Source organism: Hylobates moloch, unplaced genomic scaffold (genome assembly GCF_009828535.3).
Source record: "Hylobates moloch isolate HMO894 unplaced genomic scaffold, HMol_V3 SCAFFOLD_21, whole genome shotgun sequence".
Lineage (NCBI taxonomy): Eukaryota > Metazoa > Chordata > Mammalia > Primates > Hylobatidae > Hylobates > Hylobates moloch.
In genome coordinates, this window is record NW_026652296.1 from 32,643,944 (window position 1) to 32,665,992 (window position 22,049).

Genomic DNA, 22,049 nt, shown 5'->3' on the forward strand with positions numbered 1-22,049 from the left:
ACCACTGCTTCGGGAGGGTTCTCTCCCTCAGGCCAGACCAGGGCAAACATTATTCATGTTTGTTCCTAGGCAGCCGTGACAATCCTGTTTCTCTTTGTAATACTCAATTTCCCATTCTCCCTTGAAGTGGGAGGAGCATGTGACTCAATTCTGGCCAATAGGACTTAAAGGGAAGGGTCCTGGGAGGTCTCTGGGCTTTCACGATAAAGTAGGGCTTTTCACGATAAAGTAGGGCAGCCTCAATGCCTTCATGGAGCTGTGGCAACCACTTTGTGGTAAGGAGGGAACAACATGCTAAGGATGGGACAGTGGGAGGATGAAAATCTAGGTCCCTGATGATCCAACAACCATGACACCCACCTCCAGATTTCTTGTCAGGTTGGGGAAAAATAAACCACTCTTTGAGGTCCTTTGTGTTACTTACAGCAGAATGCATTCTCGATTGTGTGCTTTGAGAGGATGACAGAGGAACTGTTGTAAAGGGAAGCTCTCTGCTGTGCAGCACGCTTGGGTCCCTTTTGCCTTTGGGGCTTCACCATTAATTGCAAACCTATTCCCAGTCTTCACTTCTATCCATTCGGCCCGCAAACATCTACCAGTTGCTGTAAGGTGGCTTAGGCAACTGCAGGCTGCATCTAGTCGTTCTGCGTCACCTGTTTTCTGGCTAGCAGCTTAGTGTCCAGATTCTTAGCTGGAACCAGCTTTTAACCCCTTTGACAACAGTCTGAGCTGAAGAGAAAGCCCCACTGGGCATATACGTGGCACCACGACTCTTCCCGGGCAACATGGCAGAACTTGGGCTTTGGGCCAACCTCCTAGCACGGCCCAGTGAGGACCTCCAGTCTCATGCGTCCTCTGGGAAATCTGTTTACTCCAGCTTTGCCCCCATCCCCCACCTGGGCCTCACCTCCCACACCTGCAAAGACACAAGCAGGCCAAAGAATACCACTCAAGAGGCTTTTTCCATTTTATTTCTTTGGGAAAGGAAAACAAAAAGTCTTTCCATCACATATGGTAGAGATATATATTTATATATATGTATATATAATTTCTTTTGTGGTTGGACGTCCCAAAGCTGAGTCTGTTCATATTTTTTTCTATCTTTTTCTTACTAATGCCTTCTCTTCTCCCTGCCCCTGTGGCCTAGGCCCAGGTTCTAGGGCAGGTGCAGTGAGAGGTGAATGGAATGGGCAGTGGTTGCCAGGATGGCCTCCCATCCAGCTCAGAGACCTGGTGAGGACCACCCAGAAGGGCTGTGCAGAGGGTTAGAGGCCACACAGAGGGGCACTCATGTTTTTGTGGGGGATGCACAGCTCATTAAACAGTCACCAGTCATGGGAGGAGGCTGGTCAGGGGCTAGGGGACTTGCTCACAGTAGTTGCCAGCTCTCTCCACCTTGCCCCCCAAAACTCAGTCTTGGGGGTTGGGAGGAAGAGAGAGTGAAAAAGAGAGAAATACAAGGGCTGAGGGCCAAGCCTCCTCCAATTTTTATTGCTGGTGAATTAGAAATTTGCTTTTCCCTTCCTGTCTCGGGGAGATGGACTCTGAGAGGGCCCCAAGAGAAGTAGCTGACGTTGGCTGACCTAACCCCTCATTCCAGGCCTACCCTGGGCAGATGCTGAGCCACCTCAGGGCGCCAGGAACCTCTCAGGTCAGCCTTGTTCTTCAAAGGCAATCACATCCAACTCTCCCCCCGCCCCCAAAACAAGGGCCTCCGGCTCAGACTTGGGCCAGTGGAGCTGGGAAGTGGGCAGTGCACCAAAGGTCAAGCGGAATTTTCTACTGGAAGAAAAGGTGAGACTTTGGGGAAGAGGCTGCCTAGGAAGATGATGTGCTGAGCATGAAAGCAGAAAGAGGCTGGGGGAATAGAGTGCGGGAAGACATCGCAGACACTCGTCTGACCTCAGAAACTGGGCGAGGAGAGTGCCTGAGAGGCAGGTAGCACTTAATAGCTGTGTTAGAGCCGGACAGTGGCCCTGGGTGTGGGGTCAGCCAAGCAGATGGGGCTGTTGCCCTGCGGGATCTTGGCCAGAAGGGTGAGGGTAGAGCCGAGAAGCCATCAGGCAACGCTTCCCAAGAACAGGAGGACAGATCTTCCCTGGGTGCTGGACTTCCAGCCCCAGTCCTCCCCTCCCGCAACACACACACAGGGACACACACTCATGACCAGGCCAGGCTCTGAGGCCTGAGCCCAAGAGATCTTGTGGGGGGAGGGGCTGGGCAGGTAGCCCTCTCAACCAAAGGCAGGCCATCTGCTCCCACTTGTCCTGCCAATCTTCCCAGGGAGGGAGAGCACTGTAGGAGGGAGAGCGGTCTGGAGCCCAGGCTCTGTCAGTTTCAGCAAACCTGGTGCAGGCCCCCTCAGGCTCCATGGCCTAGGAGGTGAGCACAGAGAGCATCACTAGACACAGGGTGGCCAACAGTAGCAGCCCAGACCCCCAGAAGGACTGGGGCACCTTATGGCACTGCAGGTCTGCTGCCTCCATCTCCAACAAGGGGGTGCCAAGAAAGGGAGCATGACTCCCCCACCACCTAGGATTGCCCCCACTCACCCTGCCCTCCTCCTATTCCCTGCTTTTAGGAGGGTCCAAGTGGGCTGCCACGGGGGCAGAGCTGGAGCTAGGAGGGCAGGTGGGGAGGGAGGAACCTGGTCACAGCTGCTTAGAGAACCTCTTTGGTCTGGGGATATGGGGTCTATGGGGAAGAGAGATGGAGGGGAGGGGACACTGGGGACTCTGGCCTTTTGACAGGACATGTGTCAAAATGCCGAGTGCCCAGGTCGATCAGATTTCTGTGGACTCAATGCGCTCGAGGCGGGAGGGGGTCCAGGCCTTCTTCTCCTCGCCATGCTGGGGAGTGGGCGTGCTTGCACCCCCTGCGGCCCCGCGCTCCCGCAGCCGGCGCTCTAGCTGCTGGTTGCGCTGGTACATCTCCACGTAGCTCAGCTGCAGCTGCTTCTGGTACTCAATCACCTTCTCCTTCTCCTCCAGCCACACGCGGCGCTCCTCGGCGAAGCTGGCACCTTGGCGCTCCCGGGCCCGCCGCTCAGCCGCCAGCTCGGCCTGCAGCCGCCCCACCTCCCGCCGCAGGGCCCGCGTCCCGCTCTCCCCGCCAGCCTCCGCCTCCCCGTCCACGGAAACCAAGGAGGCGGCAGCGGCCACCCCGGCCTGACGGCGCATCTTAGCCTCGTCGCTCTCGCAGGTGGCCAGAGCATCCTGTGGTTCGGCCGGGTCCACGGGGGTCAGCGCCGGCTTGAGGCAGGCGGCAGGCAGCTCGCCTTCGCCCAGCTCCAGGCTGGCCTGCTTGCTGCTGAAGGAGTCCCGCAGGCTGAGCAGCTGCTCCTCCTTCTCCCGCAGCGAGGCCCGGCCCTCCCGCAGCTGCGAGCGCAGTCCCACGATCTCACTCAACTTCTGCGACACATCCGCCTGCGAGTCCTTCAGCTGCTGCTTCAGGAGGGAGATCTCGCCAGCCTTCTGGCACACCTGGGCAGGAACAGGTGAGAGGAGAAGCCGGGTAAAGGCAGAGCTCTGCTCACCCCAACCCAGCTACCAGATCTGGAGCCAGGGGCACCAAGCTTCCCGGGGCTGCAGGCTCAGCCCCTCATCAGCAGCGACGCACCCGATTCCCTGCCTGGACTCAAGATGGGCATGTCTCACCCAGGGGATGGCCTCCGGTCCTCACAGACACTCCCAATTGATTTTTGTCCCCCCTGCTCCCTTCACCACCCCCCGCACCCCGTTATGATAGTGAGGGGCAACTGCTCTGGGGGTTCCCAGAGGGACCGAAGGGAGGCAGAGGGGAGGCCCAGATCCCCAGCCCGCACCTCCCACTTAGTTTCCTCCATCCGGGGCAGGAAGTCGGCCTGCTCCTTCTGGCAGGCGGCCACCTTGTCCTCCAGCTCTTCCCGCTGCCGCATCAGCCGGGCCGCCTCCTCCTGCAGCTGCTTCTTGTCCTGCTGCAGCCGCAGCACCTGCAGCTGTAGGCCCTGCTGGGCGCGCTGGGCACGTCGGGCCACCTGCTGTAGCTTCCCGCTGCAGCCCTGCCGCAACTCGGCCAGCTCCCGCTCCCACGCTTTCTGCCGCTCCTCCAGTACCTGGGCCACAGCCGCCTCGCTCTGCTCCAGGCTGCGCCGCAGAGCTGCCACCTCCTGCTCCTTCTCCCACAGCCGCTCCTCCAGCTCCTGGATGAGTGCACTGGGGGAGGGCGGTGAGCAGGCCGCGAAAGGCAGGCCTCCACCTCCGCCCTCCCCAGAGCCCAGGTGGCCTGGCCGCCCCATAGATGACGACGACCCACTCTTGCTGGAGGCCCGTCCACTATCGGAGGTCCCCAGGTCCTGGTAGCCTGACCCCCCACCGCTGCTGCCGCCACTACCACTACCATAGCTGGCAGTGCCAATGCGGTTAATGTGGCTGGTGGAGGCACTGAGGGGTGCCAGGTGCTGGCTGTAGCTGGAGCTGTAGGTGGGCAGGCTTGTGAGGGAGTTCCGGCCTGAGTCTGAGAGGCCACTCCCACTCCCACCCGCTGGAGTCATGGTCCGAGACTTGTCCAGTCCGCCTTTGAGGCCACCAGGGCCCTGCCGTCCCTCAGGAGTCCCATTGGTCTGCGGGGGGCACAAATTCTGCATGGAGTGGAAATTCTTGGGTACGACAGGCTTGAAGGCCGATGGCCGAACTAGTGGTTCTGAGCACTGCAGGAAAGGCAGGAAGGGGCTGGGGGTCAGGATGAGGCCTTGGGCTTGGCCCAGGCTCTTCCCTCTGGCCAAGACTTGTCCAGCCCCACCTCCCACCCCTACTGGATTTCCATCCTGAGGTCCCCCATCTGGGGTTCTACCTCATGGCTCCCCGATCTCTGTCCTTGATCCACCCGCTAGACTTGGCCCCAGGTCCCCAGTCCATGACTCCCCAGCCCAGCCTCCATCCTGCCCCCACAACCCAACATCCAAGAAGGCCCACTTTGCCTTCCTTTCTGGGTTGCCTCCCACCCCCAGAAAAAGGCTGTGAGGGTCTCAGGCCCTGCAGACTGACCTGGTCTAGCTTGCCAGAGGTGGCCAGGAGCTTGGGTGGGTGGCTGGGCTCACGATACTGTGGTGGGGCTTTGTCACTGCCACCACTGCTGCTGCTGCCACCGCTGCTGCCAACCACGTTGCCACAGACATCGGTGTGGTCACTGCCCCGCAGCTCGCCATTGAGGTAGAGGGAGTTGGCGAGACCCTTGTCCTCTGAGGGGTAGCGGCCCGGCCTCTCCCTGCTGGCCCCACTGCCACTGCCTCGGGGGCCAGGGAAACTGCCCTGGCTGCCCCCACCCCCTGTGCGGGTACCCACGCTCTTCATGGCAAACTCCTGGGCATGGGCCACCCCACTGCCCACACTGCCCATGGCCAGGCGGGGGTCCGGGGGTCCCAGCTCGGAGGGCCGTGGGGCAAAGGCCAGGAGAGGATCCCGCCCTGGGTCAGCGCGCACAGGCAGCGTCTCCAGCTTCGCCATGACTAAGCCAGGGGGGCACTGTGGGCACAGGTGGGAAGGCAGAGATAGGTAAGACCCTACTCCTATTCCCACCACCCCAGCCAAGCCAACCCAGCACCACTCTGCCCCTCAGTGTCCCCTTCCCTACAATGGGTACAAAAAGTTCCCAGGCATCCAAGGTGAAGGAATAGGGCTGGGATAAAAGAGAGAACTTGGGAATGGGGGCTGCCTGTTGCCCACCTGATAAAGCCCAACCCCCAGGGCTCCATGCACATAGCCCCCAGCGTTGCTCAGCTCAGCTCAGCTCAGCATTCCATTCCTAAACTTCTGCCTTAGCCCCACCTCTGCCAAGAGTGTCCCAGGCTCAGTGACCCTCTCAATTCTTTACTACAAGCCCAGGATTTTGGGGTTCTTTATCTTGGGTCTGGGACCCTAATATCCCAACCTCATGGGCTGGGGAAATGGGGTTGGAAGGGGAGAGCAGTACCTGAACCCAACAGGGAACCAACCTCAGAAGTTAGGGGAGGGAGAGAAATACACCCCTATCCAAAAATTGAGGGTGGGGGTCCTTCCCAGCCCCCTAACCTAAGGTGTTGCAGTCAGGGCAGAAGTGGAAGCTCACTACCAGCGCAGGCTTCTCTCCTTGCCTTTCCAAGGGGTTGAGGGGCTGACGGGTCCTCAAGCCTGGGACCCTCCGAGGCCCGGTCTGCAGGGGCCATGTGCCTCACTCTCGCAGTCGGGGCTCGGCCCGAACCAGCTGCGCGACTTTGGAGGGGCCGACTGAGCCATCCCGGACTGCAGTTTTCTCCTCTGCGAAATGGGAGGAATGAAGGACCTACCTTGCGGGGCTGCCGCGTGCCAGGTGCTCCGAGGCGGCGAGCGCCTGAGGAAACGGGGGTCTTGGGGAGGGGGGGTAGGCGACGCACATCTGGGTCGCGGGTGGGCGCCGCCAAGGGCACACCCTGTCCCTCGCGGATGGACGGGGGCCGCGGCTGCAGTAGGTGGCAGGCCTGCCCTCCCCAAGGTCTTCCCAGCTCGGCCGCACCGGGGCCCTGGGAAGGCAGGGCCCCCTTCCCGGGATCAGTCCTCCGCAGAGGTCCCGGGGCTGGCTGAGGCCGGGGCAGGGGACGCAGTGGCGCCAGCTGCTGGCGCTGACTGAGCCTCCCTCAGGGCCTGCGTTTCCCACAGGTGGGCGGAGGGAGGGGAGGGGAGGGGCCGCGCACCCTGCAGCGCCCCCAAGGATCCTGCGCCTGCCAAACCCCGCAAAGAATTCACTGCCACCAGGAAGACTTCCTGGATTACTACCCTCTCCCGCTCCCTGTGGACCTTGACCCTGCTCAGCTTACCGTGAAGCCCTCTGAGCCCTTCTGTGGGTGCGCGTCCCCCTCCCCCAAGGCCGGCCCACAAGCGCAGGGGAGCCAGGCCTCGGGTTACCTGTGCTCAGGGAGGCCGTGCTTCCTCGTTCCTTTGTCTCAAGTTCGCACCTGGGAACACCTGCCCCAGAGATCTGCATAATGCAGCCAGGCGGGAGCACCAGGCAGTGTCTGCCTCGGGTTAGACCCTCAAATAAGTGTGTGGGAAATGGGAGAGGGCACCCTTCAGGCCTTTTCCCACTACACCCTGCATAAACGAGGCAGGGAGCCCTCCTTCCCTATCAAGTTAAGGGGCCCACGTGGCACCCTATGGCCCCATAGACCATCTTCTACCCAGATGCGCAGTTCTAATGCCGTGTCCCTGGCCCAGACCAAGGGAACCTGATAAAACTGTTGTCCTTCGGGAGTCTTCTGGCCCCCACACCAGCAATGAGAGCTCTAGGTTGTTGGAAAGTTCACTACCAAGCCTGTCCACTGTCTTTGTAGAATTCCATTCTCAGCCTCTGTCCCCACAGGTGTGGAGAAGAGCACTTCACCTCCCTCCTCCCGTGGACCCGTCTGTCCCCATAAGCAAGGGCAGGACTAGGATGAGGACAGAGAGGCACATAGGGCACAAATGAAGGGCGCAAACAGCAAGTACACAGCCCTGAGGGTGACAGCCTCCTTCCCTTTGTGCCTTGGGTCCCTCTCTGGCCTCACTCTAGTCCCTGCTCTGCCTCTACTCCCCAGCATACTCCAGCCCACTATGCCTCAGCCCGGCAACCACCTCCTACCTTAAGCATGGCCCCTTCCCTTGCCATCTCTGGGTACAATGTGGGGAGCAGCTGGGGACTGGGAGGATGAAGCCTGAAAGTCCTGAGGCTTGGAACCAGTAGGAAGGCCTGGGCAGGCTTTGGGAAAGAACTGGAAAAATTTCATACAGATGAGGTCAGGCGGTGGGGACAAGGGAGAACTCTGGACTGGGCACCAGGGTGGGTGCGACACTGTTAACATGATAGGGGGAGACTGCTTGCGGAAAATAGTTGCTTTGGGAAACACCAGAGGAAGATACCTCTCAAGCACTAAATGGAGGCCAAGCAAGGTGGCTCATGCCTGTAATCCCAGCATTTTGGGAGGCCAAGGTGGACAGATTACTTGAGGCCAAGAGTTCAAGACCATCTTGGCCAACTTGATGGAACCCCATCTCTACTAAAAATACAAAAATTAGCTGGGTGTGGTATGCATTCCTGTAAGCCCAGCTACTTGGGAGGCTGAGGCATGAGAACCCCTTGAACCCGGGAGGCAGAGGTTGCAGTGAGCTGTGATTGCACCACTGCACTCCAGCCTGGGTGACAGAGCGAGACTCTTTCTTTAAAAAAAAAAAAAAAAAAAAAAGCACAAGATGGAGAGAGATTGAGATCATCAGTTTTCAAGGGTGCTGGGGGTGGGGGCCAGCATTGAGCCAGGGAGCAAAGCCCCAGAAGTCTGGAAGGCACTCTGGGAGGAGGAAGAAGGCCAGGAGAAGGTGGCCCTGAAGGTCAAGATTGGGGGGATTCAAGAATGGGAATAGTTTCCAGTGTTAAAAATAACAGGGCCAGGTAACATTGGGGTTGGAGAGTGTGCTGCGGATTTAGGAGCTGGTTTCGAGACATCACCAATGTCTATGTCAGAATGATTTCAGAAAAGTGCTACAAGTGCCAGATGCGGTGGCTCACACCTGTAATGCCAGCACTTTGGGAGGCCAAGGCAGGCAAATCACTTGAGGTCAGGAGTTCGAGACCAGCCTGGCCAACGTGGTGAAAACCCGTCTCTACTAAAAATACAAAAAATTAGCGAGGCGTGGTGGTGCACGCCTGTAATCCCGCTACTCAGGAGGCTGAGGTGAGAGAATCACTGGAACCTGGGAGGCAGAAGTTGCAGTGAGCTGAGCTCATGCCACTGCACTCCAGCCTGGAAGACAGAGCGAGACTATGTCAAAAAAAAACAAAAAACAAAACAAACAAACAAACAAAAAAACAGGCCGGCGCGGTGGCTTACGCTTGTAATCACTTAGGCAGGTCCAAGACGGGTGAATCCCCTAAGGTCAGGAGTTCAAGACCAGCCTGACCAACAGGGCGAAACCGTGTCTCTACTAAAAATACAAAAAAATTAGCTGGGTGTGGTAGTGCATGCCTGTAATCCCAGCTACTCGGGAGGCTGAGGCGGGAGTATGGCTTGAACCCAGGAGGTGGAGGTTGCAGTGAGCCAAAATCGCACCACTGCACTCCAGCATGGGTGACAGAGCAAGACTCCCTCTCAAACAAACAAACAAAACGGAACAAAAAAAGTGGTACAAAACAAAGGCAGTCCACAAGGGTAGAGGAGTGCAGAGAAAGACATGGCAGAGTTCCTGCTAAAAGAGAAGACAATCATTTAAGGAGGTTTGAGATTCAAGGGCTTTTTTAATTTTAAAATTAACCATGGTAGAAACCTAGGTGTTAATATGCTGAGGGAAGGTGCCAATAGTGAGATGAAAGATCTAGGCAAGGGGATAGCAAGGTGGCTGCACCAGATACCTGAATCTGGGCAGGAATAAACCTCAACAGTGATCATGTTGACCTTGAGTGACAGGGTATAACGTTTGGGAAGGTGCTTTGTAAACTATAAGGGGCAATACAAACATGTAGTACACCTTCTCTGAGATCCGGGAAAGGACAACCTGAGCATAGGTTGGGGCTGGTCATAGGCCACTCTGCCCTACTGTTTCTCTAGAGTGTGTGTAGTCCCCAGCAAGTCTCAGATGCCTCGAGTCGTGGATGGAAACAAGGTCCCAGGACCATTATCCTGAGCCTCCTTTCTCCTTGCTCTACCTGGGGAATGCTTGACGATCAACCCACAGAAGCTCTCTCTGGAGCCTCACTCCCTAAAGAGCTTCTTGTCGTAATTGTAACCTGTCATGGTTAACCCCTTGCAAGCATGCCCTGCCCCTTGTCTCTCCAAGCTTTGGCTGCTGCAGCTTCTTTCCACAAAATCCCAGCAGATAGCCGGGCGTGGTGGTGCGCGTCTGTAATCCCAACTACTCGGGAGGCTGAGGCATGAGAATCGCTTGAACCCAGGAGGTGAAGGTTGCAATGATAGTGTGCCACTGCACTCCAGCAGCCTGGGCTGCTCTCAAAAAAAAAAAAAATAAAATAAAATAAAAAATAAAAAAATAAATAAATCCCAGCAGGACACCGACAGGACAAGGAAGGGGATGTTTCCCTGATAAGCAGGAACTGAACCGAGAGGAAAGGTCAGGGTCCTGAACTGGTCCAGGTAACTGAGCATGGTCTGCAAAGGCAGCCTCCTGGGATCAGTGCACCACCCTGGGATGACAGCCTGTTGCCTGACTGCCTCGATCTCTGTCACCTCAGCTCTCAGTACCTGGGGCATTATTCACAGTATTAGCGTCATGAGGGGGCCAAACGGACTCTACCTGACAGTTACACGTACAGGTACCTCCAACTCACCCCTCAACCTGTGTCTCTTCCAAAGCTAGGAACACTTGGGGTCTCAGAGGCCCCAACCCGGGCCCATTCTATCTCCTAAAAATCTCTAGTCAGCCTCTCCATCCAGCACCCCTGCTGGGGGCTCCTCACTGGACTTTCTTCTCCTGCACTCCCTCCCCCAGGCAGCTGCCAGGGGACTCCTTCTAAAGGGCAACGCTGATCTTTCCCCTGCTCTGTCCAAATCCTTCCATGAGCAAGACCAAGTGCAGTAGACAGAGTTCTGGCAGCATCAGCTCCAAGTGTAAATCCCAGCTCGACTGATTAGGGGTGCAACCTCATGCAGGTTATTTCACCTCGGGTTCTCACACCTACCTTGCAGGCATTTTAAGAAGTAAATGTATTATGGGTGAAATGCCTGGTATTCCTCTTGGTCCCCAGAACCAGAGCAGAGCTTGCAGCAGGGTCCCCAAGGACTCTCCTGATGCCCCTCCTCTATCTCCCCTGACCTGAGCCCCTCTCTACTTCACACACAAGCTCTTGCCAGTTCTCTGTGCCCATCCTACATGCTTCTAGACCAGTCCAAAGGCTGGTCTCAGGACAGCATCCCTGATCTCCACCCCCAGAGGGGGCGTCTTGGACCACTTGGCTCAGGACACCCCAGGGAGATTTCACTCTGAGGCCTCCCCAGGGCTGGCCTGTAGGTTTCCCAGGGGCACAGAGGGCAGAGTCCTGGGGGTCTCTGGGCCCTGCACCAAGGAAATGCAGGGCAAATGCCTGTGGGAATGCTAGTTATGGGCAATGCAAAGAGGCAGTGAATCCAGGCAGGGAGACCAGGAGGGGTTTCCAAGAAGCAGGACTGAGGGAGGAGAGGAATCTGGGGGCACTGCAGGGCTTTTGGGGTGCAGAGATATCCAGAACTTCTTGGTTGGGATGAATGAGGGTAGATCCATCTTCCCTCGGTGGCCTAAGCACTGGCGGCGGAATGGGCCCATCACCTAGCTACTGGCTCTGATGAAGCCGGTGTTTCAGGACTGAGGGGGCCGAGAGCGCCCCCTCCACCCCGAGCACACACACGCGCGCACACACGAGCTTCTGCTGGGGGTGGGGGGGGTCGCCATTCACCAGCAGCCCACGGCCCGCAGAGCCAACTGATAGAGACCCCAGCCACAGGCCACAGGACCTGGGAGTCCCTGCGATGGGGGAAACCCCGCCCGCACCTCCCCAGGCTCCCCACCAATGCGTGTGGCCCCGGGGGGCGGGGCGCAGAGGGAAGAGGTGACATAATCCGAGCCGCACCCCCTCTGGCCGCCACCTCCCCCCAGGCCAGGCGAAGCATCCATGACATCATCCGCCTCCTCTCCACTCCCCTCCCCCTTGGGACCCTAGCAGCGGGACGCGCCCCCTACCCAGTCCGGGTCAGGTCTGATATGCCGCGCAGTGCAGCAGGCACCGCGGCAGGTCGGAGCCGGGAGGGATGCCACGATGGGCCTGCCTCACTTACTCGCTGCCTCAGGGTCCCGCGCGGGGTCTCCGACACGGGCGCCACCGGCCCGGCTTGCTGGCGCAGCCCGAAGCACGCCCGGCGGGGCGCGCGGCGCGGGCCCGGCTCGGCTCCGCGCCCCTCCTGCTCGCCGCCCGAGCCCCGCCCACCAGCGGCTGCGGCAAACGCGAGCCCGCCCTCCGGCCACGCCCCCCGGGGCAGCCAATGCCCGGGCTGGGGCGGGGTGAGGCGCCTTAACCCCTTCGTCGCTGCGCCCCGCCCGCACATGGGACCCCTCCGCCTCACCCTCTCTAGGGCGCAGCAAGTCCGCCACGAGCCCCTCCGCTCATCGCTCGTTACCCTTCAGGCCCTTGGGCTTGGGCTCAGGCCCAGTCGTTCCTCTGCAACAAATCCAATGGAACCGCGCCCTCCCTGAATCCCACGTCTAGGAAGAGGAGGAGGAGCCCCTCTTGCTTGGGGGAATGGGCTCCCGACTCCGAGCCCCGAGCCCCATTCCTCTCCCGCGCCAGCTCTTCGGGACGCGGCCTCCCAGCGGACGCCCTGAGACCTTGCAAGTCCGCTAGGTGGGGTCGGGACGAGCCGTCGCGGGTGGATCCACCCGGCCGAGAAACGACCCGCCCGGGCGCGAGGACCCCGGGCTGTCGTGCAGGAGGCGTCGAGGGGCAGTAAACTCCGTTCGTGACCAAACGGAGACGATTTGAAACTTGCTGCTCACACTGGATCGCCGTCTGGAAGGTGCGACGGGGAAAAAATACACATTACACTCCAGCAGGATTGAACGCTTTCACCCCATGCCCCGCGCCTGGCGTAACGCGTGGCTCTAGACCACACGCTGTAACGCGGGGTGAGAGGGAGTGAGGTGGGACTTCGTACCGAACCCAGAGCGCCGGCCTCGCCCGCGGGGGCAGCGTTCACTGTGGGGAGTGCTCACTTAGCCTGGGGCGGCCGGGGAGAACTGCCGGGAGGAGGGAGTCGGCCTTGAATTGAGGCCTCAGCCTTGAATAGGGTGGGGAGGCAAGCCTAGCCGAGAGTTGAGCACTAGCAAAAGCCTGGAGGCACCGGGGTCTGTCCTAAGAGCTGCAGCGCCTCTGCTCTGCCTGGGATTTAACGCATTACGTCTCTGCTGTTTATATGTGTTGTGTTTGGTCTTATGACTTCGTATTCTATAGTTTTTATTTATTCCTGTTTTCTGAATTTTCCCACATTTGCTTTTATCTTCTATCGTGATTTTCAAGGCAGAAAGTATTTTTAATTCTTCTCGCGGCTGCCTTTAAATTTATCAAATGAAAATAGTTTACATTTCACAAATTAGTAAAGTCAGTGACAAATAATTCGTTTTTATATTCCCTTTTATGTCATGAGAAATTTAGTGTGCTTTTCTGCCTCGTACCTGCCGCCCTCACTACTTATATTTGTCCACTTAATCAGGACGACAGACCTAACTTTTGTTTACACTTTTTTTTTAAGCCACAACATTCTTTTTCAATTCTTGTTTTTGGCTTTTGCCAACTCTGTTTAATTGGTTTCAATGTCACTGCCGGTTTTTTGTGCTCTAATTTTTCTATTCCTCATTTGGACCCATCTCTCACATGACTGGTGATTTCAGGGAGGACTCTGGAATGTTGTATTTCCTAAGCCTTTGCCTTAGGTGAGAATGCCTTTATAGTGATTTCCTGTTTATACGATTCTTGAGTCTCAAGCTTTCCCCCTCAAAACTGTTGTCTTTATTTCATTGTCTTCTGGCACTGAAAATGCAAAGCTGGGTTTGTCTGTTTAAGGTCAGCAGTTTGCTTGGTGCTTGCAAGGGTTGTTCTTTACTCTCAGAAGTCAAACATTTTGCCAGTATAAATCAATATGGGCCTTATCTATTAATTTTCCAGAAACAAAAGAAGTCTTCTTTGTAGCTTAGAAAAGTTTTCTTCCTGTCCATTCTGTGAAGATTTGGGTTTTTTTCTTTCCTCTCCTCTAAAATTATCACATTGGATCACCAATGTCAAATAAATCTGTTTGTTTTCTCTGCACCCTGGGAGACTGTATCAAGTTTTTCTTCACCATTATGGATTTAATTTTCTTCAGAGCCAAGAGTACTGTTTATTTTCTCCAATAAGACATTTGATTCTGCTTGTTTTTTCTTTCAGCCAATTTCCATTCTACCTCTGTCTTGATCTCAACTTAATCTCTCTTTATAGTCTCCATTCCTATTTCACAGAGTAATGTGGTTTTGCATCTTTAAAAGAACGGCAGGAAAATAAGAGAATACTATCTATATCTGACTCTGGTCCAATGCATATGAAAACTTTTTTTTTGAGACAGAGTCTCACTTAAAATTTACACAAACTCTGAGATAGTGTGTAAACTGTTGCATGAATAACTAATGCAATCCCCTTCCTTTCTTTCAGAGCAACTATGGACTTTTTTTTCTTTTTTTTTTCTGAAACGGAGTTTCCCTCTGGAATGCAATGGCACAATTTCAGCCCACTGCAATGTTCGCCTCCTGGGTTCAAGCAATTCTCCTGCCTCAGCCTCCTGAGTAGCTGGGATTACAGGCAAATGCCACCACGCCGGGCTAATTTTTGTATTTTTAGTAGAGATGGGGTTTCACTATGTTGGTCAGGCTGGTCTCGAACTCCTGACCTTGAGATCCACCCACCTCGGCCTCCCAAATCGCTGAGATTAGACTGTTGGTATCTGGGTTCATCGGTTGAGTGAACCAATCAATACTTTTTTTTGTTTTGTTTTGTTGTTGCTTAAGATGATTTGTCACTTGCTGATTATCACACAAGTTGTTTTTTTTTTTTTTTTGAGATAGTCTTGCTCTGTCACCCAGGCTGGAGTGCAGTGGCATGATCTTGGCTCCCTGCAACCTCCGCCTTCCGGGTTTAAGTGCTTCTTGTGCCTCAGTCTCAGTAGCTGGGATTACAGGCGTGCACCACTACACCCAGCTAATTTTTTGTATTTTTAGTAGAGACAGGGTTTCGCCATGTTGGCCAGGCTGGTCTCGAATTCCTGGCCTCAAGTGATCCACCCACCTCCACCTTCCAAAGTGCTGGGATTACAGGCCTGAGCCACCGTGCCTGGCCCTGAAAACCTTGATAAAATGGATCATTTTCTGGGAAATAAAATTACAAGAATAACAAAGATGTTAAAAACATCATCCAAGAAATATGTCCAAAAAAGGTTCTGGTGGCCGGCATGGTTGCTCACTCCTATCATCTCAACACTTTAGGAGGCCGAGGCAGGAGGATGGCTTGAGCCCAGGAGTTCAAAACCAGCCTGGACAACATAGGGAGACCCTGTCTCTACAAAAAAATTTAAAAATTGGGCTGGGCACGGTGGCTTACACCTATAATCCCAGCACTTTGAGAGGCCAAGGCGGGTGGATCACCTGAAGTCAGGAGTTTGAGACCAGCCTGGCCAACATTAGTGAAACCCCATCTATACCAAAAAATACAAAAATTAGCGAGTTGTGGTGGTGAATGCCTGTAGTCCCAGCTACTCAGGAAGCTGAGGCGAGAGAATCGCTTGAACCCAGGAGGTGGAGGTTGCAGTGAGCTGAGATTGCGCCGTTGCACTCCAGCCTGGGTGACAGAGTGAGTCCCTGTCTCAAAAAAAAAAAAAAAAAAAAAAAAAAAATTAAAAAATTAGCTAGGCACAGTGGTGCACACCTGTGGTCTCAGCTACTCAGGAGGCTGAGGTTGGATGATAGCTTGGGCCTGGGAGGTTCAGGCTGCAAGTGGGCCGTGATCATGCTACTGCACTCTAGTCTGGGCAACAGAGCAAGACCTTGTCTCAAAAATAAATAAATAAAATTTAAAAAAGGCTCTGGCCTCAGATAGTTTAATGGAAGAAATCTCTCAAACTCACTGAATAGATAATTTTCACCCTACTAATCTGTATCAGAACCCAGAAAAGATAGAATGCTGTCTCTTCCATTTTATGAAGCCACAATTCCCCTTATACCAATTCCTAATAATAGCACAGGAAGAAAGAAAAACTGAAAACCATACTCATCAGTTCATCAGTTCCAGGGGTGGAAAATCCTACATACAATTCAAGAAAATAAAACTGTAGATTATTCTATATGAAATTAATAAGCCATGAGTTTGTCAAATAAGAAAAAAAACAATTATCATAATAGATGCCAAAAAAATTAGTCAAAAATGAATACCCAAAAAGAACCCTCCTAATTAACCAGGAACAGTTGAAATTAAGAATTATGTATTACCAGCCAGGCATGGTGGCTCACGCCTTAATCCCAGCACTTTGGGAGGCTGAGGTGGGCAGATCACCTGAAGTCAGGAGTTTGAGACCAGCCTGGCCAACATGGTGAAGCCTCGTCTCTACTAAAAATACAAAAATTAGCTGGGCGGGGTGGCAAGTGCCTGTAATCCCAGCAACTCAGGAGGCTGAAGCGGGAGGATCACCTGAACTCGGGAGGTCGTCACTGCAGTGAACAGTCATCATGCCACTGCACAGTGCGGCCTGGGCTACAGAGTGAGTTGCCATCTCAGAAAAAAAAAAGCTATGTGAGTTCCTGTTTCCCTACAGCCTCACCAGCATGGGATATCATTAGTCTTTTAAATGTTTGTTTTAATCACGTCCTCTTTGCCCCATAGCTGAGGGAGGGGTTCCCAGTCTCATGTGATGGCAGTGGCCAAACACAACACCTGACACTGGACAGGTGAGATTTACCGCAGTTTATTAGTTACAACATACTCAATGGGAAAGGACACCACAAGCCACGCAGGGCCACACGGGGTGCACTCAGGAGTGGAGTGAACAACCAGGGCTTGTGGAGGGCAGGCTTTGTAGTGATAAGACAGTGAGGTGCTCCCTGGTTCCTGCATGGGAGGTAACTGGCTTGTTTGAATAATTCTACAGACTGGCAGGGAACTGAAGCCTACTACTAAGAGATAAGCAGGAACTGCTCCTGGTTCATTTGATGAAAGGATTGGCTAGGGGACCTTACCCACAGAATACAGCAGGAGGGCCTTACAGCTAGACCATTTGAGGCCCTCTTGATTTTACCAGAAGTCAAGTCAATAATTCTTTTTTTTTTTTTATTTTTATTTATTTATTTATTTATTTTTGAGAGGGAGTCTCACTCTTGTTGTCCGGGCTGGAGTGCAGTGGCACGATCTTGTCTCACTGCAACCGCCGTCTCCCGGGTTCAAGCGATTCTACTGCCTCAGCCTCCCGAGTAGCTGGGACTACAGGCATTTACTAGCATGTCCAGCTAATTTTTGTATTTTTTGTAGAGACAAGCTTTTGCCATGTTTTCCAGGCTGGTCTCAAACTCCTGAGCTCAAGCGATCCACCCGAGAGCTCAGCACTCCCAAAGTGCTGAGATTACAGGTGTGAGCCACTGCACCTAGCCTCACATAGCATTTTTGAGGGTATAAATTGCTACAACCTTTTGGGAGGACAATTTGGTAGTATATAAAAATGTGAAATGTGTATATCATTGGACCCAGCAATCTCATTTCTTGGGAAGAGATACCATTACAAATAATATGACGTATGTCTGAAGACAGTCACTAATGTACTGATTGTAAAAGTAAAACAAACAAACAAAAAAAACCTCCTAAATACATCAATCTATTAATAGAAGATTGATTAAATGAATTACAAGGCATCCAATGCAATGTAACAATAGACAGCTATTAATATTTAAAAGAAGGACATGGATGCCTATGTGTTGACACAGAAAGATGACTACAGTAAGTGAAAAAAGCTGTGGCATATCATATGTATACCTATCAACCTATCGTACTCTAATTTTTCTATTATTATTTTTTATTTATTGAGCAGCCCCCAAAGCAGAGTCCCTCTACTCTTTTTTTTTCTTTTTTTGAGATGGAGTCTTACTCTGTCACCAAGACTGGAATGCAGTGGCATGATCTTGGCTCACTGCAACCTCCGCCTCCCAGGTTCAAGCAATTTTCCTTCCTTAACTTCCCAAGTAGCTGGGATTATAGGTGCCTGCTACCATGCCCAGCTAATTTTTATTAGAAATTTTTAGTAGAAACGGGGTTTCACCATGTTGGCCAGGATGGTCTCGAACTCCTGATCTCAGGTGATCTGCCCACCTTGGCCTCCCAAAGTGCTGGGATTAAAGGTGTGAGCCACCGTGCCCAGCCCCTCTATTCTTTTTCAAAGAATATATATGTACATACATAGAAAATTCAGGAAAGATACATGCAAGATTAAACATGGGCTACCTTGAGATGGTGGGATCATAGGTCATATGGCAGAAGAAAGGGGTCTAGGCACTAACGTTTTTGCACTTTGGCACAATCAGCTCACTGCAGCCTTGAATTCCTAGACTCAAGTGATCCTCCTGCCTGCCTCAGTCTCCTGAGGAGGCAGGACTACAGGCGTGCCCAGCTTCCTTTTAAAACATTTTTTGTAGAGAAGGGGTCTTGCTAAGTTGCCCAGGCTGGTCATGAATTCCTGACCTCAAGCAGTCCTCCTGCCTCTGCCACCCAAAGTGCTGAGATAACAGATGTGAGCCACCACAGCTGGGCAAATATTTAATATCTTAATACTTTGCTATTTCTACATTTTCAGAGCTTACCTGTTTATTCTTCCAAATAAACTTATTTTCCTTTTTGACTGTCTTTAAAAATATATTTAAAATATAAATTTAAAAAATCACATCTCTTAATACTCTAGACTAAGCAGAATAATGCCCCCCACCCAAAATGTCCAAATCCTAATCCCCAGAACCTATGAATATGTTGTTACATGGCCAAGCGAAATTAAGGTTGTAGGTAGAATTAAGGTTTTGTTCAGCTGACCTTAAAATAGGAAGATTAGCCTGGATTATCTAGGTAGGCCCAGTGTCACCACAAGCGTTCTTAAAAGTGAAAGAGGACGGCAGAAAGAGTGAGATGGAGATGTGACTAGGAAAGAATGATCAGAGAGATGCAACATAACTGGCTTTGCAGATGGAAGAAGGGGGCCCTGAGCCAAGAAATGTGAGTGGCCTCTAGCTGGAAAAGAACCTCCAGAAAGGGAACACAGTCCTTCCTTGATTTTAGCACAGAAGACCCACATTGGACTTCTATGCTACAGAAACATAAGTTTGTGTAGTTTTTTGCCACTAAGATTCGGTCATTTGTTACAGCAGCACTAGAAAATGAATACAAATACATAATAGACACAACATTCCTTAGTTGAATGATGAATGAAATCACAAAAACCCTAGGTCTACAGATAAATAGGTAAAAGAAATATATCACTTAGGGCCGGGTATGGTGGCTCACGCCTATAATCCCAGCACTTTGGGAGGCCGAGGCAGGTGGATCACCTGAAGTCAGAAGTTCGAGACCAGGCTGGCCCACATGGCAAAACCCCATCTCTACTAAAAATACAAAAATTAGCCAGGCGTGGTGGCACGTGCCTGTAATCCCAGCTACTTGGGAGGCTGAGGCAGGAGAACCACTTGAACCCAGGAGGCGGAGGTTGTAGTGAGCCAAGATGCCACTCCACTCCAGCCTGGGTGACAAAGCAAGACTCTGTCTCAAAAAAATAGATAGATAGATGATGATGATGATAGATAGATAGATAAATTTTTTATATATCTATATATGTATCACTATGAATCCAGATAGCCAATAAGCAGTTGAAAACATCTATATCCTCGTTGATACTGAAGAGATGCAGATCAAAACCTATCAAATTAGGAAAGACTATTGCAATCCTTTGGGGTCCTACCCACCAAGTTGTCCAGAAGGAGATCTGGGTTTACCTCTCTGAGATGACTGCTTGCAGTTACCTCTGAACAGCAAATTAGGGGGCAGACAAGGCACTTTAATTCATGCTAAAGTTCGAATGTTTGTACTAAAGCCTTTTATAGCTATGCTTACTTTATGAGGAAATGAAAACTTCTGGAATTGGGTCAAAAATTCCTGGGAAGTACCAGTAAAGGTCTTGGGGGTTATCTAAACCAATATAAAAGTAACTGAAATGATTATAATCCAAGAATGCTGGGGTCTTTTATTACCATTTGATAAGCTGATGTGTGTTTTTTGGTTTGTTTTTTTGCGACAGAGTGTCGCCCTGTCGCCCAGGCTGAAGTGCAGTGGCACGATCTTGGCTCACTGCAACCTCCGCCTCTCGGGTTCAAGTGATTCTCCCACCTCAGCCTCCCAAGTGGCTGGGATTACAGGCACCTACCATCATGCCCGGCTAACTTTTGTATTTTTGTAGAGATGGGGTTTCACCATGTTGGCCAGGCTGGTCTCGAACTCCTGACCTCAGGTGATCCGCCCACCTCGGCCTCCCAAAGTGCTGGGATTACAGGCATGAGCCACTGTGCCCAGCCGATCTGATGTTTACACACACACACACAACACACACAAACACACACGGTCCATGAAAAATAAAATTTAAGGCTGAGCATTGTGGCTCATGCCTATAATCCCAGCACTTTGGGAGGCTGAGGCCGGCGGATCACCTGAGGCCAGGAGTTTGAGACCAGGCTGGCCAACATGGTGAAACCCCGTCTGTACTAAAAAAAAATACAAAAATTAGCCAGGCGTGGTGGCAGGCGCCTGTAATCTCAGCTACTCGGGAGGCTGAGGCAGGAGAATCACTTGAACCCAGGAGGCAGAGGTTGCAGTAAGCCGAGATCGCACCATTGCACTCCAGCCTGAGAGACACAGTGAGACTCTGTCTCAAAAAATGAAAAAAAAAAAAAAATAAATAAATATAAAAGTTAAAGGAAAAATATACAAAAAATTAAAAACTATGTTCTCTTTCTTAATACTATTTTTTACTAATTGCACATTTTACCTAAGATAGAAAATGGTTTGTTTTTCGTATGTTCCACAGGGTCCCCCTGTAACATCTGATTCTGTTTTTATATAATTGACGCATTGTTTATATGATACTAAGGGACTCATCTGTACCTGTACCCTGTAAGCCTCATTTCAAGATATTTAAATACGGCCGGGCGCGGTGGCTCACGCTTGTAATCCCAGCACTTTGGGAGGCCGAGGCGGGCGGATCACGAGGTCAGGAGATCGAGACCATGGTGAAACCCCGTCTCTACTAAAAATACAAAAAAATTAGCCGGGCGTAGTGGCGGGCGCCTGTAGTCCCAGCTACTCGGAGAGGCTGAGGCAGGAGAATGGCGTGAACCCGGGAGGTGGAGCTTGCAGTGAGCCAAGATCGCGCCACTGTGCTCCAGCCTGGGCGACAGAGCGAGACTCCGTCTCAAAAAAAAAAAGATATTTAAATACAAAGCGAAAAGGAACACAAGTCACCACTTCAAGTGAGTGCCTCTGCGTCATACATGTACATGTGAAACATGTAGGTCCTTTTTTTTTTTTTGGTTAGATGGGGGTCTCACTCTGTTGCCCAGGCTGGAGTACAGTGGTGCGATCACGGCTCACTGCAACCTCCACCTCCCAGGCTCAAGCGATCCTCCCACCTCAGCTTCCTGTAGCTGGGACGACAGGTGCACACCACCACGCCTGGCTAATTTCTGTCTTTTTTTTGGTATAGATGGGGTTTCACCATGTTGCCCAGGCTGATCTTAAACTCTGGGGCTCAAGTGATCCACCTCCCTCGGCCTCCCAAAGTGCTGGGATTATAGGCATGAGCCACCTTGCCTGAGGCAGGTGGATCATCTGAGGTCAGGAGTTCAAGACCAGCCTGGCCAACATGCTGAAACTATCTCTCTACAAAAATACAAAAATTGGCCAGGCATGGTGGCTCACACCTGTAATCCCAGCACTTTCGGAGGCTGAGACGGGAGGATCATTTGAGGTCAGGAGTTCAAGACCAGCATGACCAACATGGTGAAACTATGTCTCTATTGAAAATACAAAAAAATTAGCCAGGCATAGTGGTACACGCCTGTAATCCCAGCTACTTGGGAGGCTGAGGCAGGAGAATCACTTGACTCTGGGAGGTGAAGGTTGCAGTGAGCTGAGATCATGCCATTGCACTCCAGCCTGTGCAACAAGAGCGAGACTCTGTCTCAAAAAAAAAAAAAAAAACCCCACAAAAATTAGCCAGGCATGATGGCAGATGCCTGTAATCCCAGCTACTCGGGATGCTGAGGCAGGAGAATTGCTTGAACCCGGGAGGTGGAGGTTGCAGTGAGCCGAGATAGCACCATTGTCCAGCCTGGGTGACAGAGCGAAAGTCCATCTCAAAAAAAAAAAAAAAGACAACTGCCCAACTAGACAGCAAGCACATGTCCACACAACTACACTATTATGTGAACACAGGGAACTGTGGAGTTTAGCTCAAC

General features: G+C 52.5%; 1 protein-coding gene across 8 annotated transcripts; it reads right to left on the reverse strand.

Moving 5' to 3' along the window:
• Window positions 1-943: 943 nt before the first annotated feature.
• LZTS3 (leucine zipper tumor suppressor family member 3) lies at window positions 944-12,249 on the reverse strand. Of its 8 annotated transcripts, none has more exons than XM_058432852.1 (5): window positions 12,068-12,249; window positions 6,110-6,272; window positions 5,025-5,501; window positions 3,887-4,687; window positions 944-3,482 (listed from the first exon to the last, which is right to left on the reverse strand). In XM_058432852.1, the coding sequence occupies exons 2-5, from the start codon at window positions 6,179-6,181 to the stop codon at window positions 2,784-2,786; spliced, it is 2,049 nt and encodes a 682-aa protein (XP_058288835.1). In that variant the 5' UTR covers window positions 6,182-6,272; window positions 12,068-12,249; the 3' UTR covers window positions 944-2,783. The 8 variants fall into 8 exon arrangements, with proteins under 8 accessions (XP_058288835.1, XP_031998329.1, XP_031998328.1 ...); XM_032142438.2 differs by having other exon boundaries at window positions 3,824-4,687; window positions 12,068-12,248; XM_032142437.2 differs by lacking the exon at window positions 12,068-12,249 and adding an exon at window positions 11,783-11,868 and having other exon boundaries at window positions 3,824-4,687.
• Between the last annotated feature and the right edge of the window lie 9,800 nt (window positions 12,250-22,049).

Excerpts from the sequence above, each read along its gene's own strand:
- LZTS3 (XM_032142438.2), bottom strand. The coding sequence starts at position 6,181 with ATGGCCCCTGCAGACCGGGCCTCGGAGGGTCCCAGGCTTGAGGACCCG. Across the intron at positions 5,502-6,109 it reads CCCCTCAACCCCTTGGAAAG|TGCCCCCCTGGCTTAGTCAT; the intron begins GCAAGGAGAGAA and ends CTGTGCCCACAG. Across the intron at positions 3,483-3,823 it reads TGGAGGAAACTAAGTGGGAG|GTGTGCCAGAAGGCTGGCGA; the intron begins GTGCGGGCTGGG and ends GTTCCTGCCCAG.